This window comes from Podarcis cretensis (assembly GCF_951804945.1).
Source record: "Podarcis cretensis genome assembly, chromosome: 2".
NCBI lineage: Eukaryota > Metazoa > Chordata > Lepidosauria > Squamata > Lacertidae > Podarcis > Podarcis cretensis.
In genome coordinates, this window is record NC_137171.1 from 29,229,906 (window position 1) to 29,248,835 (window position 18,930).

Below are 18,930 nucleotides of genomic sequence, written 5' to 3' on the forward strand. Positions count from 1 at the left end.
CCAATTGCTTCAAGATCCCTGCTCCAGGTCCCTCAATCTCATGAGATGAAGCTGATGTCAGCTGGGCTTAGGGGCTTTCTCTGCTGTGGAGCCCACACTGTGCAATGCTTTGCCAAGCATGGTCTGTTAAGCCCCGTCATAATATTGCCTTGTGTGGCTAATGAAGATGTGGCTTTTTTTGGGTAAGGCCTTCAGCTAATGAATTAATTCATTTACTAGCTTAGCTTCGTGTTCATTCGATGGCTGATTTGGAATTGTTAAATTTGTTTTTAGTCTTATGCTCATTTTTTTATTGTGGAATTAGCTTTAATTTGAGGATTTTTACCTGTTTTATAACACTAGTGATTTGTTGGCTCCCTTGAGTTTCCTTGGGTAATCAGGCAGAATAGAATTTTTTTTAAAAAATAAAAATAAAAGACACATCATCTTATTTCAGAAGCACTACACTGTGTCCAGTTCCACAGACACAAAACCTGCCCCTCATCTCTGGTTTCTTAAAGTCTCTAATCACAGGTGACAGAAATAGAAAGGGCAAATGGTGGATGCCACTACTACTCAGTTTTGATAATCCCTTCCATTGGCATCACATACAACAAAGAGTGGAGGACATAATGCAATTTGAGTGTCACACTCTTAACATCACACATTCCAGCTCTCCTGCTTTTTAACTACAGGTGTGTCTGCTTAAAATAGATACCTATACCAACCCCTCCATCCATTTCCCCAGTGTTTTACAGCAACACCACTTAGAAGAAAGCCTGTCGCTCTCCTTGTTTTGCTAATTTGCAGCAAACTATTCCCCACCTCGTTGACCATCCCCATCTACTCCTCTCATCTTCCTTTGCTCAGCTCCTTTTAACCAATGGCTAATTTGCAAAGTGAGAGACAAATCAGGTTCTCCCTGCATGGAACATTTTGCTCATACATTGATAGAAATTTGTACTAGCTGCAGCTTGTCAAATATAAAACATGTGCAAATTCCAATATAGATAGATATAGATAGATTTAGCATTTCTCGGAATTAAGTCCTTTTCTTCCACAAGGTAGCTGACCCATTGTCAGGAATGACAAAACAGAAGCCATCCCACTACTGTCTGAAGTGCCACGCATGCACAGTATTGTAAAAAAACAAAAACAAAAACTGAAGCCCCCAAAGTACTCCATTTGTTGACAACGTCGGTGTTTCATTTTTCACCACCAAGCACTATCCCTTCCACAGAAAAAGCATCTGGGATCCATCTTCATAAAGCTAGCAGTGCAGAGGAATATTTTCCAGAAGGAAGACAATTGACAATTTAGGGAAACGCTGTTTTAACTGGTTTTGGGTGAAATGAAACACAGTATTTCTATTCGTCTATATAACTTTTGCCACTTTTTCAACTTCCTGGGTGACATCCAATGCTGTGCAAATTTCTGCTGCCATGACAGGTTTTCCGCCCAGAGTGGCTGGGGCAACCCAGTCAGATGGGCTGGGTACAAATAATAAATTATATTCTCTGTCCCATGCACCCTCCCCAAATTACTCCATAGGAAAGAAGACTAGTACCTTGCTTTCCCCCCCCCGCCCCGCCCCCCCACACAAAGAAACAATTTCTTTCCATGCAATTTAACAAACCCAACAGCAAATGTTCTGTCTGCTTTAAACATTTGCAGTCCTGTATCTTATTCTTTCCTCAACAGCAAATGAGTTTCTATTACCATATGGATACAGAAACACACTGTCTTCCAGCAAACTGTCACATGTTTAAAAGTGGGGGGGGGGAGCCTTGCAGATTTTTTATAGTGTGCATACTAACAGCTCCATAACTAATGCAATTGCCTGAAGTGTGACTCAATTCACATGGACGAAACAGAGACTGCATTGTAAGCAGGGATTCCACAAATGCTCAGGTTGCTACTCTCTGGGTGTCATTTGCACTACTGTAACATGGCCGATGGAGGGACGTGGGGGGGGGGTGCTGTGGTCTAAACCACAGAGCCTGGGGCTTGCCGATCAGAAGGTCGGCAGTTCGAATCCCCGCAATGGGGTGAGCTCCTGTTGCTCGGTCCCTGATCCTGCCCACCTAGCAGTTCGAAAGCACATCAAAGTCCAAGTAGATAAATAGGTACCGCTCTGGTGGGAAGGTAAACGGTGTTTCTGTGTGTTGCTCTGGCTTCGCCAGAAGCGGCTTAGTCATGCTGGCCACATGACCCAACGCTGGCTCCCTCATCCAATAAAGCGAGATGAGCGCCGCAACCCCAAAGTCGTCCGCGACTGGACCTAATGGTCAGCGGTCCTTTTATCTTTAACATGGGTTATGCTCTTGTCCCCCCAGGTCCTTACTTGTTTCAGAGAACCGAAAGGAAGAAGGGGGTCTCTTGCTTCATGCCAGGAAGAGAAAGAGACCTACATGGATGACTTAAAGGGGTAAGCATCTCTCCTGCTCCCACAATTATGCACATTGTGGAACCAAAAAGAGAGGCAGAAAAAACCTGCTGCGAATGTATTTTGTTTATTAACACAGGCAACCCTCCATTGAGGCGCATGACTGCACACACGCACATCATGTCCAAAAGTCACACCAAGGTGTTTCAAATATAAACAATTTCACTTAAAGACGCAGTGTTTAAGGGGACTGAGACCCCTGTTTAAATGGGGGGGGGGTGCCTGTATACTGCAAATAGTGTCCTTTTAAACTATTAACCAGGGGGCTGCTATTTAACGTTGTCCGGCTTAGTAAACTTGAACGGTTTCAGCCATACCAGAGTGGGGAATATATTACCCTCAGCAGTTCTCAACCTGTGGGTCCCCAGATGTTGTTGGACTACAACTCCCATCACCCCTGACCACTGGTCATGTTGACTAGGAATGATGGGAGTTGTAGTCCAACAACATCTGGGGACCCACAGGTTGAGAAACCCTGCTCCATATGTTGTTGGACTACAATTCCCATCAGCCCCTGCCAGCGTGGCAAATGGCCATAGACAATGGGAGTTTATAGTCCAGAAACATATGGAGAGCAGCAGGTTATGCATGCCTGAGTTAGTGTACTTTTATCTGAAAATAGTAGAGGAGGTATTAGGTGTTCTGAATCTTACCCAGTATTGTTATGCAATGAAATCAGCCACCTCTTGTATGACTGGTTTCAACCAGATATAAATGTGAAAGTAGAACAAGGTTATGCTGCCAGAGGTTTCATGGTTACGGTTTCAAAAACAAAAAGTCAAGCATTGTTCAATAATCCCGATGATATTTAATTATTTGGTATAGATTTAAACAATGTTTTGGTCCGGGTTTGCCTCTACTAACACCAAATAGCTTACAATAAAGCAAACAAAGTTGGCATCCATTGGGGGATTTTATGGTATGGATGCAGAAACAACTACAGTGGTACCTTGGTTTACGAACTTAATTCGTTCCGGAAGTCCCTTCTTGAACCAAAGCGTTCCGAAACCAAGGCATGCTTTCCCATAGCAGCGGGGGACTCAATTTACAAATGGAAGACACTCAACAGGAGGCAGAACATGTTCTTATTCCATGGCAAAGTTCACAAACCAAAACACCTACTTCCGGGTTTGCAGTGTTCTTAATCCAAGTTGTTCATAAACTAAGCTGTTCTTAAACCAAGGTACCACTGTAGCTGCAATATATGACCTTGTGGTGGAGAAAAATCAAGTTCTTAGGTTTCAGCTCAAACAAGGCAAACCATGAGCCCAAGTTCGGAAGACATGTTAACCAAGCCATAGCTTAGATTACAGCAGAGCAGCTCCTAAAGGACTGGAGGAGGAGAAATGCAGCTGCAATCTCTCCTCTCTGGAAACTGTCTCATTCATGCTAAGCCATGGTTTGACTTAATGTTACACGCAAACCAAACTAAGTAGATCTATTTTAGAAACCACTGATAAAAGAGGAAAGGATGTCCTATCAGCCTGCTGGCGCAATGTTGAAGATCATCACAATATTTGCACATGCCAGAAAACATGGGGCTATGGATCAGAGGTGACAACAGATTATGGCAGGCTGCAGAGGCCAGACTGAATTTGTGGACCCCAGTTTGGACTACTACTCTATTTGGCAAAGCAAACCCTTTGTAGAGCCACGGCTAAGAAAACCCAGCAGATATTCTGCTAAATTGTTTTTCGTAACAGAAGCACATTAACATTCTTGAACCCTAGAACGTTTGAGTAATCTCAGACATAAAAGTGTGTAACTGGATGCATCTCATTATAAATTTGGAGGTACTGAAACAATTTCATAACTACGTTTTGGGGTGATGCAAGCTTACATTTGATTAGATTTTAAAGCCTGTGCAGAGCCTTGCCTTAATTTTCTTATCTGTGCAGTGCCAAGCATTTTCATGAACAAACATTCCCAACACTTCTGTACAAGACGTGCATGGTGTTAGAATACTGCCTATAACTCTAGGAGATGGTTTTCTATATTCAAACCTGGCCAGCACTTCCCTGGTTGAAGGAATGATGGAACAGAAGCAAGTCTGATGAAATAAGGCCACTGAAGAATGTTTAAATCTAGCACTAAAAAGCTTTTAATTGGGCTACTCTTCATCCTTTACTCTCTAGGGAATGAGCACTTCGGTGTTGGGAACAAAAACTGATACTCTTTTTAAGCTTAAGTACCTCTGGGCTTTTTACATAATTTTTCCTAATGTCTCTTTTACATAAAACACATATGGCCTGGTTCAAGCCCAACTCCCCGTTCATTAGAGTTCCCTGACCTATAACTAAAATTATTTCTCCTTCTGGGAATATCAAAATGAGGCTTCAATTATGGAAATTTTATAAGAACTCCGGGCTATTTAAGCAAATAGTGCTGAAGCATTAGAAAATGCTCAGAGAAGAGAGGAGGACTCCCATGCCCCTTCGAAGACACCTAGATACTTAGCTCAGTGTGAAGATTCAGCTCAGCCCATCCACACAAATCTTCCAGAAAAACAAAGTTCTATATTTTCACCCCTAAGCATGCATTCTCCATCTCCCCCACACAGGCAGACCAACCTAGAGAGGTGGGTAGAGAACCCACCTATCAACCACATGACATCCATATGATATCAGATGATTGACAGGTCCGTGGTTACACCCACCTGCCAAAGTAGGCACGACATGGTGGAGGAGATAAAGATCTGCTCCATCAGGTCAAAAACGGTTCCCAACCCCTGAAGAAAGGCATAAAGCACAGGTACAATGGCACTGATGTTTGCTACCATGCCAATTTTAGGGCTGGAGATGGTCATTGGACTCCAACACCTGCACTTGTGAGAGACTATAAATGCAGTGATTCACAGGACCAGGCAGTTGATTTAGCTTCAACCAATTGGCAGACCTTTCAAACTTGAGTGCAGGTGAGTAATGATATAGGTGAAAAGCTTTTTAAAAAATTTTAGGATTTGATGCTTCGGGTTTAAGTCCAGTTAGAGTACTAAACCGATTTTCAAGTATGTTTTGTGCAATACTAATAAGCAGCTGAGCATTGTTTAGCTATGCTGTTAACCTTTTTACATTCCCCCTTCCCATAATGTCAAAGAATATTAATAACATTGAGAGAGCTGAGTCAGGAAGTCTCACGGTAATCAACATAAGGCAGTCAATTCATTTCCATTTAGAAATGACAGTGTAATCATGCAGAAGCATCTTCAGTGGCAGATGAAAATACTTTAATCTAGCAAGTACATACGAGAATATGCTGGAATCTGTGAACTGCACTAGTATAAATTTTTATAAAAGAGGCACCATTTACGAGCCACTGAAACACCTTCCTGATGAGACAGAGGAATGATTTCATGGCTATTCCTCTGATATTTTTTGAGAATAAGCAACATTTTACTCAGTGGCACTAACCTCTTGAATAAACATGCACAGGATCAGGCTTTTAAAAAGTTATGAAGTGCAGATTCTTAATTAAGAATCATATAAGAACTGGGGACCATTTTACCTATGAGATTGATTTACCCCACATGTGCCCACTTGGATTGGTGGAACTGGCACTACGATAGCTGCCACATAATACTCATTCTGCCTTTGTAATAACTTTGGAACTCACTGCCTCTTGAGATCAAGCAGGCACCGTCACTCTACTCCTTCCGGCACCTTGTTTAGACAAGCCTACCCAGGCGCTTAGAAAGTTGAGGAAATTTTAATCTGTTCTAATGTTTTGACATTTGTATGTTTTAGACTAGGTTGTAATTTTTTCTTGCTTTTCTTGTCTTAATCTTTTCGTAAACTGCTTTGAACTGTGTACAAATTTTATGAAATAAACAGATATAATTAAGCAGTGAGAGGAGAGGAAAATTTTGTTTGCACTTGAGGAGATGCCTCTCTAGAGCTTACATGACCCTTTTCTCCACCAATGTTCATATCTCCACCAATGCACAAACATGGTGTCTCCACCAATGTTCATATCTCCACCAATGCACAAACATGGTGTCTCCACCAATGTTCATAGCTCCACCAATGCACAAACATGGTGTCTCCACCAATGTTCATAGCTCCACCAATGCACAAACATGGTGTCTCCACCAATGTTCATAGCTCCACCAATGCACAAACATGGTGTCTCCACCAATGTTCATAGCTCCACCAGTGCACAAACATGGTGTCTCCACCAATGTTCATATCTCCACCAATGCACAAACATGGTGTCAACTGATAGCATCACAAAACAACACCCAGTGGATACAAATGTGAGAAAGCTGCTCTAACCAATACCAAACTACATGTTAATCATTCTACAAGCTTTAAAGATTAAGCTGTCTAGTGCCAAGAAGAAAGAAGAGGCAATCCTCCCACTAAGGAACAAACACTCCAACTGCTAACATCCAGACAAGTTGCTAACAACAACTGCTAACATCCAGTTAAGTTGGGAGTGGTTAGAACTTTGCCAGAACTTCAGTGTTCAGACACAACAGAAGGCTTTACTAGTCTCTCTCTTTCCACCTTGTTTAGAATTAAACACCACTGTTAATGAGTATTCATGCCACTAAGTGAGCTCACAAAATGCAGACATCCGTATTGGGTCTACAGCAAATGTGTTTAAGGGGCCAGGGGTGTGGGAAAAGTGCGGTGCAGTCTCTCACAATGTTTTGCTTCTCTCAGACAGCAGTTTCAGACGTCTTTATTGCATTTCAGCAAGCAACATTTCACCACTCCCCCAATCACACTGCTACAATGGTACGTGACAAGGTACTTGCCTGTTTTCTCCTTCTACACAAACTACACAGGAGTTTGGTCTCCTGTTGGATCAGACTGGGCACACATGTAGCATACAGTCATACCTCGGAAGTCAAACAGAATCTGTTCCGGAAGTCCGTTCGACTTCCAAAATGTTTGGAAACCAAAGCGCGGCTTCTGATTGGCTGCAGGAATCTCCTGCAGCCAATCGGAAGCCGCGTTGAACATTCAGGTTCCAAAGAAAGTTCACAAACCGAAACAGTCACTTCTGGGTTTGTGGCGTTCGGAAGCCAAAATGTTTGACTCGTGAGGCATTCAGGATCCAAGGTACGGCTGTATATTCAAATGAAACGTGGCGAATGTATAAATTGAGAAAAATTGTACCTTATTGAGTAGCTAAAAGGGAAGGGAGCAGTGTTATTAATGTGTTGTATTCAAACCATCCCAACATGGTGTAGCTGCAGTAGTATAAAATAAGAAATTTTAAAATAGTTATTTTTGGTTGTGAAAAGGTTGTTCCTGTCCCTAACAGATGTTCCGTATTTTCCAATAGTCAGACAGTTAGTAGTCTGACTATTGATCCTGCAAACGCCAGAGCAGCAGAATTAGGAATTTTAAGGCAGGGAATAAATAATCCCCAAAGCAGCACAGAACACCTGTACTTAATGCATAAACTAACTTGCGACTTTACCAAGCTCTGTTAAGGACAAAGATTTGATTTGAGTAGGGCTCGGACCCTGGGATGCAAAAGACGTTCATTCCCTCCCACCTACAACTTGGCAGTTCTAAATGAGGATGCACTGGGTTTCATGCCAGTACAACATCCTGCTTCTTGATTCTATTGTTATAATTTAAGTTCTCAAATAAATTAAATGTTCATAAATTTACAAGGCAAACACATACCTAAGTATATAAACCACAAGTCTGAGATAGTACAGGAGAGCAATCCTGAAACCATTTTGACTCTTCCAAATTGACCTCAAATGTTTCTCTGCAAGGAGGAAGGGAAAAGGAAAGCCTCTCCATTGTCTTTTGCTTACCTGTATTTAGGGAGTCTTTGTGTATGCATAGGGTGAGCCTCTGACCTGGATTCAGGAATTAAAGTATTTACCATCACAAAAGAATGGCTGGGCAGCCCAGGTAAAGCAATCAGTGACCATTGTCAAGTATCCTGGTATTTCAATCTTACTCCGCTAAGAGTGACCGCCAAAGAAGATGGTATCCTGGCAGACAGGATTTCTGTTGTACACTGCCTCCTTCTGTGATGTGTGTATGATGTTTTTGGGGGTGGTCTTGAGCTACAGGGTGGGCAGTTTCAAAAGTCTATATAAGGGCTTGCACACCACTGTTCTGGGTTCTTCCTCCCTCCTGCATGTGGTGAGTTGCAACAGTTTAATAAAGATCAGGCTTACCACCTGCTTTGCTTCTCAATATTCTCTGGTTGGTCTCTGTTATTTTCTCCTACCGATAGGGAACACACTTAAGGACTCTATACGGGCTCTTGGATACCCCATAAGGGAAAAGAAGAGGGTTTTTTCTACATCAATATGGAGGGGAAAGAATTTCCCACCACTCTTTGCCTTGTGACTTGAAAACACATGTCCATTGGGAAATGGCATCGCTCTCTAGAATGGGAACATTCAGTCTCTCTTCTATGTCAGCTATCTCTTTGACGTAAGATTTAGTATGCTGAATGCAATCTTCATACGCCATTTTAGCAAAGCAGCCACAGAAAACCCCTTCCAATTCCTCATGTTAGACCTGCCTAGTGTATACTCAAGATTTGGATATTTATTCTACCTTATCTCCAGCACAGCCATTTGTCCTTTTTCCTTGAATAGACTTTTTTTTAAAAAAGCTTCAGGACAATGACAAAACACTGCAATTCTGCAAACAATGGCAACATACAAAATAAGCTTTTAAACTTCCTGTGGCTCTAAAATATGAAAGCAAGAGATTACAGAGTGTCTGAATCCTGGATGTTTAACAGCCAGTTAAATAAACGTACCTACTAAAGTAAAGTCTAGGCGTCTTCCTAAGTTGTAATGGATTCCTATTGCAACAAACAGAATTATGCTTTTCTTTAACTTTCAAGACTTGGGTGGTAGTAAATGGGTGTTTAATATACGGTATTTTGCCGATAATAAAAAGCCTTCAAAAAGCAACAAAGATTGGTACATTCTGTCTCTAGTATTAGTATCCCACTTACATCTCCAGTTTAGCCAAAAAGATGTTTCTCCACTAGCTTGGTTTGAGGGGTTTTTTTGGGGGGGGTGGGGGAAATTGGGAAGAGAAAAATAATTCCATAAGCCAGGAGCATCTGGACCAAACACTAACTCTGCTGCCAGGAAGGGAGCGGTACTCTGTTTTTAAAATAACTACTGTCAACATGATCACACGCTCGTAGAACAAAATTGGGTGTCGATGCAAGATCAGGAGATACAAAGCCAAGATTGCATTTCATAGCCATATTTAGCATCTCTTTAGTCTATAGTCAAAAAGGAAATCCTCTCTCTGCACACATTGTTAATGGGTTATGGCCAGCAGGATACCCTGTTATCAACCAGCTGCTCACAGTCCACAGACATTTAGATTGGATCAAAGGAGTTTGTAGAGTACAATGGGCTGCAGAACAGTTGCTTGGTAATGTGGGTATCAGCACAAAATGGTCTGATTCACAGGCTGCTTACAACCATAGTTAAACTAAACTATGGTTGAAATGTGTACATGCACTGTGCTCCTGCATGCTGCTGAAATCATGGGCACTTCACTTCACTCCTCCCCTGCTCCTGCTGCTGTTGTGGCTGATGAGAAACAAACCAGGATCTGTCTTACCATTTCTCTCCTAACACTGTATTCTGCTCTGGTCAGACCTCACCTGGAGTACTGTGTCCAGTTCTGGGCACCACAGTTCAAGAAGGACACTGACAAACTGGAACGTGTCCAGAGGAGGGCAACCAAAATGGTCAAAGGCCTGGAAACGATGCCTTATGAGGAACGGCTAAGGGAGCTGGGCATGTTTAGCCTGGAGAAGAGGAGGTTAAGGGGTGATATGATAGCCATGTTCAAATATATAAAAGGATGTCACATAGAGGAGGGAGAAAGGTTGTTTTCTGCTGCTCCAGAGAAGCGGACACGGAGCAATGGTTCCAAACTACAAGAAAGAAGATTCCACCTAAACATTAGGAAGAACTTCCTGACTGTAAGAGCTGTTCGACAGTGGAATTTGCTGCCAAGGAGTGTGGTGGAGTCTCCTTCTTTGGAGGTCTTTAAGCAGAGGCTTGACAACCATATGTCAGGAGTGCTCTGATGGTGTTTCCTGCTTGGCAGGGGGTTGGACTCGATGGCCCTTGTGGTCTCTTCCAACTCTATGATTCTATGATTCTATGAAACCACAGAGTACAGTGGAACCTTGGTTCTCGAACAGCATCGTTGATGAACAAATCGGCTCCCAAACGCGGAAGTAAGTGTTTTCGAACGTTTTTTGGAAGCTGAATATCTGACGTGGCTTCCACTTGAGTGCAGGAAGCTCCTGCAGCCAATTGGAAGCCACGCCTTGGTTTTTGAACAGTTTCGGGAGTCGAACAGATTATGTTTGGGAACCAAGGTACGACTAAGGCTCGTTTTTTGCTTTACCAGACAATGCTTGTTTGGAGAGAAACGAGCCACAAGTCTGGATCTAGATGTAAACCTAAAACAAAGTTTTCCTTACTGAAAGGGAAGAGGGGAGGAAACACCAGCTGCTACATGCAGGCAGATAATAAGGCACCTCAGCAGACCATATCTCAAAAGTTTTCCTCCTCTCTTAAGGAACACACACTTAGGTTTCACCAATTTCAACAGGAGAATTAAGCATACGTCCAACTCTTCCATTGGAACAAATTATACTTTAAAATGGCACCGCTTTGGCTGCAGTGTGCCCAAGTTTTAAAAATTTATTACAAAGGCAAAATTCTTTTAAGAACGCCCTGCAAACCTATCAGAGCACAAACCACAAAAGAAAGGAACAGAAAAAAATGTTAATACCATCTGAGCAAACTTTAGAGCACTTTATTTAACAGTGCTGGGGGGGGGGGAGGAAATCCTGCAATTTAGCAACTTCTGCAACACTGTTAAAACCCAAAACACTACCAAAGAGATCAGCACTTTCTAAATTCCAGCTATAAAGAAGGATTTTTGAAAGTCTGAAAGGCTGAGCCATTTCTTTTTCACCTCAACAAGCAGTGATAATATAATCCACCCATTCTTCCGCTCTCAGTTTAGTTCCTGTTGCCTGAAAAACAGAAAGGTTTTGTATTTCTTTACAATGGGTGAAAGTTGCCTTTTTTGTGTGTCTCAGAATGAAATCTGTTTCCCACCTAACAGTTTAATCTAATTTGCAGCACAATCCTACTCAGAAGTCAAGTCCCACTGAGTTAAGTGGAACTTACTTCCAGGTAACTGGGTATAAAGACTGCAGCTAAAATGTACATAAACACGTCCTGAATTCTATCCTAAGATTGTTACAAACTGCAGACTTTGTTGGGCCTCAACTTCATGCCCAGCTTTCTCTCCCCTGCTCCTACCTCCCAAATTTTTTGGGCCCCTGAGGCAGAAAATCCCATCTGCAATTCTCCCCAGTCCCCACTTTTCAGAAAGTAAAAAACAACAAAAATAAATAACATCATGCTGCCCTTTCATGACACTCAAATTTAGGTATCAACAGTAGGGTCAGATCTGTGTTTGAACAGGATGCTGACATGAATCAGACATTTAAAATACAGCCTAAAAAGAACTCTGTGCTACCATGAGGTAGGGTGAAATGGCAAATTCTGGGCACCATTAAAAGCAGCAACTTGTCAATTATTTGGGGACTTTGCCTCTCCAGTACTAAAATCTATTCATCTGGCTTTGCTTCATGCTCCCATGATAACAATACAGTAGTAGCTCGGGTTACATACACTTCAGGTTACAGACTCCGCTAACCCAGAACTTTACCTCAGGATGAGAACAGAAATCGTATTCCAGTGGCGCGGCAACAGCGGGAGGCCCCATTAGCTAAAGTGGTCTTCAGGTTAAGAACAGTTTCAGGTTAAGAACGGACCTCCAGAACGAATTAAGTACGTAACCAGAGGTACTACTGTACTGAGTGGAAGTAATAATATTTATAAAAGTCTGTCAATCTCATCAATGTAGAAAATTTTTGTTCAATCTGGCGGCTTACAACACAGCAAGTCATCCACACACCTAGTGTAATGTACAGTGGTACCTCGGGCTACAGACGCTTCAGGTTACAGACTCCACTAACCCAGAAATAGTACCTCGGGTTAAGAACTTTGCTTCAGGATGAGAACAGGAATGGTGGTGCGGCAGCAGTGGGAGGCTCCATTAGCTAAAGTGGTACCTCAAGTTAAGAACAGTTTCACTGAACAGACCTCCAGAACGAATTAAGGTCTTAACCTAAGGTACCACTGTAATCATTTCTTCTTTATGAAAAGTATTTGTGAATGAATGCATATGAAACATACCTAAAACTGCATAATCCACATAAATATATTGCATTCTTATGTATATATTTTTTCACTTATCTTACCCAACAAATATTCATCTGTAATGCATTTGAATTAGAATACACCTTTGGACTTAGTTGGCCTGCTCAGGGGCAATTCATATAACAAATTTATCCTCTCAAGTGTGCAGATGGTAGCAAGTGAAAGCACAAAGCACAAGGGCCTTTTCAGTAGTGGCGCCCACCCTGTGGAACGCCCTCCCATCAGATGTCAAAGAAATAAACAACTATCTGACTTTTAGAAGACATCTGAAGGCAGTCCTGTTTAATGAAGCTTTTAATGTTTGATGTTTTACAGTGGTACCTCGGGTTACAGTCGCTTCAGGTTACGCGTTTTCGGGTTGCACACCACGATGAACCCGGAAGTACCAGTATGGGTTACTTCCAGGTTTCAGCGCTCGCGCATGCGCAATAGCACTAAATTGCGCATGCGCAGAAGCGCCGGATCTGCGCGGTGCTGCAAGTTGCGAACTCTGCAGGTTGCGAACGTGCCTCCCTCACGGATCATGTTCGCAACCCGAGGTTCCACTGTATTGTGGTTTTACTATTCACCTGGGAGTTGCCCAGATGGGCAGGGCATCATCATCAGCATCATCATCATACTGCAGGCCCAGCACTGACTGGATCCCTTAGAGAAAGTTAGAAAGGCTTTGCTTCCTTTTTAAATCTACACTATATTAGAGAAAAAGAAAAATGACAAATACCAAATACACAAGTACTGTCTGGGTGGAGCATGTAATAAAGCACAGTAACAGTATTCTTGGCCCAGACATCCATCACATACCAGCCAACACAGCAAGGTGGATGAACAGATTCTTTCAAACAAAGCATAGATAGCTGCACCTTATGACAGTCCTTCTACTGGTATTTAAGTAGCAGGCATTCAGATGGGTTTAAAAGCTCAGGTGCATGCCAAATTTAATTAAATCTTCAAGGGAACTATGCTAGGCAACAAGCACAGCCTCATCAATACTTACACATTTGGAAACACAATTTTATTTCTCCCTACAGCATCTCAAACCAAAACTGGGAGACCAGATTCTTAAAACTACCTTTAGAATTTAAAAATCAAGAATTAAATTCAGAACTATTATGTTGCATTTCCTTTCCCATCAAATAGCTCAAGCCAGATTGAGACTCATTTGCTGATAAACACTCCTATTTCCCTTCAGCGACTCTTTTCAAATCGCACAACCAATTAAAGAACAATTCATTGTTTTTTTTCATGCAATTAAAACATGTGGCCTTCCCCAGCATAATCTCTAGGTTAATCACCAGGCAATTATTTCCTTACACCTGCATCTAAAACAACTGAAAAAGGCCCTAGGATCTGTTGTCCTCTACGCTTAGCTCAGAAAATATGAAAAGTATAGTTAGTCTTAACCTCCAGTTACCATTTGGTTAAACCCCGACTCTACAGGATAAAGTAGCTGGTAATGGTTACACAGTGCATATCAAGGCAGGAACAGTTTGCACCAAACAGCTGAAAAATAAACTCATCCACCTAATCCAACCAGATTTAAGCAAATTGCTGGTGAAGCAAATTACAACTCCCATTATCACTGTCTAGTGACCATGCTGGTGGCTATGACTAATGGACCTTTGGAGTCCAGCATCTGGAGGGCCGCAGATTAGCCATCCACTTATCTACACACTACACAAATTTTGCGCTGAAGCAAAACTTGCTTGCAACTTACAGTGGCAGTGGTGTGCACAAAAACGCTAGAAAAACCAAGTGCCTCACTCATGTTCAAGAGCAAGCAGGGGATGGTTGAGACGAAACTATAAAGGCAAAGGCAAGTTCCCTAGAACTCTTGTTATACCCACTAATTTCATATGCCACTCTGGTCTATGACAAGGAAAAATAGAAAGCAAAAAGTTAGGTATGATGTCTTTAAGCCAGATAATGTTGACGGAATCTCTACAAACATATCCTTAAGACTTGCTGTGCTTGCAGGTTTACAGGTGAGGCACCACCTGGAGAAGGCACAGACCTTAAACCCATATGAGGGGGGAAAGATTAACCAAACAAACATGCTTGTTTAACTCCTTGAGTGTCGCTAGTCTATCAATGCCTGTGAAACAGGTCCTCTTGGCACAGCATCAATGCCTAATCGTTTGGTTGTTTTTTTTAAAAAAATGATAGTAGCCTTTTTCATCTTTTTTAGTGCATCAGTCTTCTTGAAAACAGTGTGTGTGTGTTTCCCCCCACAAAAAAGAACAATTTCCTTTCCTCAAGATTCATGCAATGACACTTGGTTGCTCTCACCAGGCAACAGAGACAGTCTGTCTTAAGACTCTCATGCCTGTCTCAATCTCTAGGGGACACTATCAAAATCTGATTAGAACACAGCATGGCGCTTATCAAGTGTGCTTGAAATCAGAAGTCACTGACTAGGTATTTGTCTTGTCAAATGAAAACCCCCCTCTGGCATAGGCAAGAGTAATTTATTTATTCATACATGCATACTTAAGCTTAGAAGTGAGGAAAGAGCAAATGAAAATTAAGAGACCAGGGAAATATTGTTAACAGAAGGCACTCTGATAGGAATGCTATAGGAAGCAAGAAGGGAGTGAAGAGTTCTCAGTAGTTAATTCATTAATAAAAATACATCAACTAATTTGGTTTTTTTGAAACTCTACTCTATAGCTTTCACAAAGTACTCTACTACGGCTTAGTGTAGACTTAAAGGTAAAGGTAAAGGGACCCCTGACCATTAGGTCCAGTCGTGACCGACTCTGGGGTTGCGGCGCTCATCTCGCTTTATTGGCTTCCGGGTCATGAGGCCACCATGACTAAGCCACTTCTGGCGAATCAGAGCAGTGCATGGAAACGCTGTTTATCTTCCTGCCGGAGCGGTACCTATTTATCTACTTGCACTTTGACGTGCTTTCGAATTGCTAGGTTGGCAGGAGCAGGGGCCAAGCAACGGGAGCTCACCCTGTTGCAGGGATTCGAACCCCCGACCTTTTGATCGACAAGTCCTAGGCTCTGTGGTTTAACCCACAGCGCCACCCGCATCCCAGTGCAGACTTACACACGTTGAAATTGTTATTATTGTTACCACCACTATCTCTGCATCCTACCTTTTCTCCAAGGAGCTCAATTCTCTCCCACTCCATTTCACTGTCCAACCCTGTGCGGTAGGTTAGGCTGATAGACAGTGACTGGCCCAAGGTCACCCAGTGGCCTTTAAGGCTTGGAACCCTGATATGTGATGGCGCACATATGTGCACAGTGCCAAACCGGGAAGTGACCAGTCAGTAAAAGGGCAGGGTGGGCATAACGGGGTGTCTCAATTGCACGCAAGCACATAATGACCCAGAACGCAACTCAGGGATTGTCTGTAGTAGCTACTAGTGACAATGGTTATTTAAGCCACCTTGAAAATGTTCGTTATCCAGAAAGGTGGCTTGTAAAAGTTTAAAAATAAAAAAAGTTGCAGCTTTACACTTGGATGACCACACAGCTATCACTTAAGATGGCTCAAGCCCTCCTGGATGAGAAACATGTAAGTATTATTATTACCCCAAGCGGCTTCTATGATCTGACCTGAAAGTGGCCAAACTATGGGAGTAATGCCAACGTATAGCTTGCCTATTAAGATACAAGCATTACCATATGTAGTTAGAAGAAGTACCACGCAGATCCTGCTGGAATCCAGCACCAGTGAGGAGAACAAGTAGTGATTTTTTAACCCAGAGGCCTTTACAGGCAAACGAAAAGCAAGCAGCGCCCTACCTGCAGCTCCTTGTCAGAGTATTTTTGAGGGTTCTTGCTCCCTTGGCTCTTCTTCCGGAGCTTCTTCAGTTCAGCCTGGCACTTCTCTAGCGAATCCCCCTTATTCCTTTGCTCGGTTTGGTACTTCTTCAGAGCAGCCTGTATGTGGAAGAGGTGTGAGTAGCTGAAACAATAATATGCTGAAGGAGTTGAGCAGAGATTTCCCCTGCTCCTAATGAGCGCAGCTAACATCCTCCCTACAGGCAAGAAGGTCCTGACCTCACACCTGCTGAAGAGGGTATGTTTTGAATGAATACATGTTTAGAGAAAAAAGCTGGCTTCCTCTGGGGGAAGTGGAGAAAACACATTCCCAGTAACCAAGAGAACAGGGGTCCTAGCAGAAGGGAAAGTTAACACAGCATGCTCTTACATGCTTGGGAAAAGGGCTGTGTTTGGGTTTTGAAACCTTTTGCCCTTCTTCTTTGGGTGTAGTAGTTCACCCTGAATTTGGAAGCCTTAAAAAATAATAATAAAGAGTCTGCAAAGGGAGGAACTAAGAGAGAAATCCCTTATCAGTTTGGAACAGTAGAATTCAGCTCAAAAAGAACCACCCAGTTTTCCCAAGAGGGACTGGTGCTGCTATTTTAAAGCGATGTCTACTTCTAATTACTATATGTCCCTTTCTACCAAACTAATGCTTGGCAAATCAGTGGCAAGCAGACTGTTAGAAACTAGGCTTCTTATCTGGGCTGTAAATTAAGCTGCAGTGATCTGGGTTTTCAAAGTTCTGGAAGTTTCCATTTCGTTCAGGAGTAGAGGAGAAGGGAGAGTGGTCCATGTCAAAGTTTTGGATAATAGAATGAACTGAAGAAGCAGGCACATACACACACAGGCTGAGTTTTTAATGTAAAGAATTATCACCTCTGCTTCCATGGCAATGTTACCTACTTCAACTTTAGTAGCATAAACATTCACAATCCCACTGAGATTTAATGACTCATAACTCCCCTTGTTCATTTCATATCTAGAGATGGTCTGGTTATGCTCCCACACAAATGAGAGCTAGAAAGTGCTGGATTTGAGGATAATTTTCTAGTTCTGTTCAGATTAACAGAATAGAGCAGAGAGTCTACATTAAGAAACCATTTGTATTCTCTCTTTAAAATTTTAGTGCAACTCAAACTCTTCGCAGACACAACCATAAATAGGAAGGTGGTGGGAGGGGAGAACAAGAAAAACAATGGGCTTTCATTTCCTGTTTCACAAGCTTCTCCAACATATTTGAAATGGATTTTTTTGCATCTCTGGGGTACAGGGGAACTGAGTGATATGTGAAAGTTCCCTTTTCAACAGAGAGAAGTTCAGAGAAAGAGTGTGAAAGTCAACTGCACTCTCCTAGCTCTCTTATCATGTCCAAAATGTCTCTTGTTTTGAATGCAAAACACCAAAACTACAACACAAACCTTGCAGCAATACAATGGGTTTTGAAAAAGTGAACCACATAAATTTGAATCCCGGTGGTTTTAAACCTACAAAGGATGAACACACTCATGATATCTTAACAGATAAAGCATAATCTGAATTAAGTGAATGTAGTTCAGAACTTGTCCTTCAGAACATATCTTAAGAAATGCCTTGCAGGATCAGTTCAAGGTTCAACTAGTCTAGCAGAATTTGCAAGAAACTCGGCCACCGGTAGGTTGATATGTGCACCCAGATCATGATCTTCCTTGCATCTACCCCTTGTCTTGGAGCAGCCCAAACATTTATGGTAGTAGATCAAACAGTTAAATGCTACTATAAATGCAATCAGATTTGAGCCAGTGATCGGATTTACATTAAATATAGATTACATATTACTTACACTTAGATACCGTGAATCCAGTTCTACTTTCTGCTCCAGTTGTGTCAATAGCTCATTGTGGAAGGACTTCAGCTGAGAACCAAACAGAATGGGGGGGGGGATAACATCTTTAACAATTTCAGTATGTGAATACAAGAAAGCATGCTATGAAGGGCAACTAATCCACATGGGACCTTTGCATCTGAGCATGTGTACACAAAACAGAACATGAACCAGTACAATACTATAATACGTAGGACAAAGAAGCACCAGAACAGCCAAGCCAGCTCTGAGAAGACAGGTGTATTTTATTTATTTCACAACAATTATATGCCACTTGACTATAATAAAACCTCAAAGCTGTTCACAAAAAGAACAGAACAGTAAAATTATCAGTTAAAATAAAGCAGTTTTTAAAAATGTAAAAGCACAATAAAGAAGCAACGAGCAGTTATAGGACATGGGGTGTACCTGCAACAACATAAATCAAGTGGAAATGCCTATATTTTTCCCCTGAATAAAATATGAGGAAAGTTTACCTGCCTTGCTGCAGCATAAGAGCTTTCCTGGTGCTGCATGAAATCAATCGGTCAAGCAAGAATCTTGGTCCACAATCAGGTTTTTTCCCCTGCAGCTTCAATTATTTCTCTGACA

At 42.1% G+C, this 18,930-nt stretch overlaps 1 protein-coding gene across 5 annotated transcripts in view; it reads right to left on the minus strand.

The window, feature by feature from the left end:
• The window catches only part of BAIAP2 (BAR/IMD domain containing adaptor protein 2), a 137,002-nt gene that overhangs the window by 49,450 nt on the left and 68,622 nt on the right, over positions 1-18,930 (minus strand). For all 5 annotated transcript variants that reach the window (XR_013835808.1, XM_079965500.1, XM_079965503.1 and 2 more), the window contains exons 5-6: positions 18,298-18,369; positions 16,455-16,592 (exon numbers count right to left, since the gene is read on the minus strand). Coding sequence is in view for 4 of the 5 variants with exons in the window: in XM_079965500.1 (XP_079821626.1) it covers positions 16,455-16,592; positions 18,298-18,369 (210 nt within the window). In the remaining variant the exon portion in view is untranslated. The remainder of the gene's footprint in view (positions 1-16,454; positions 16,593-18,297; positions 18,370-18,930) is intronic.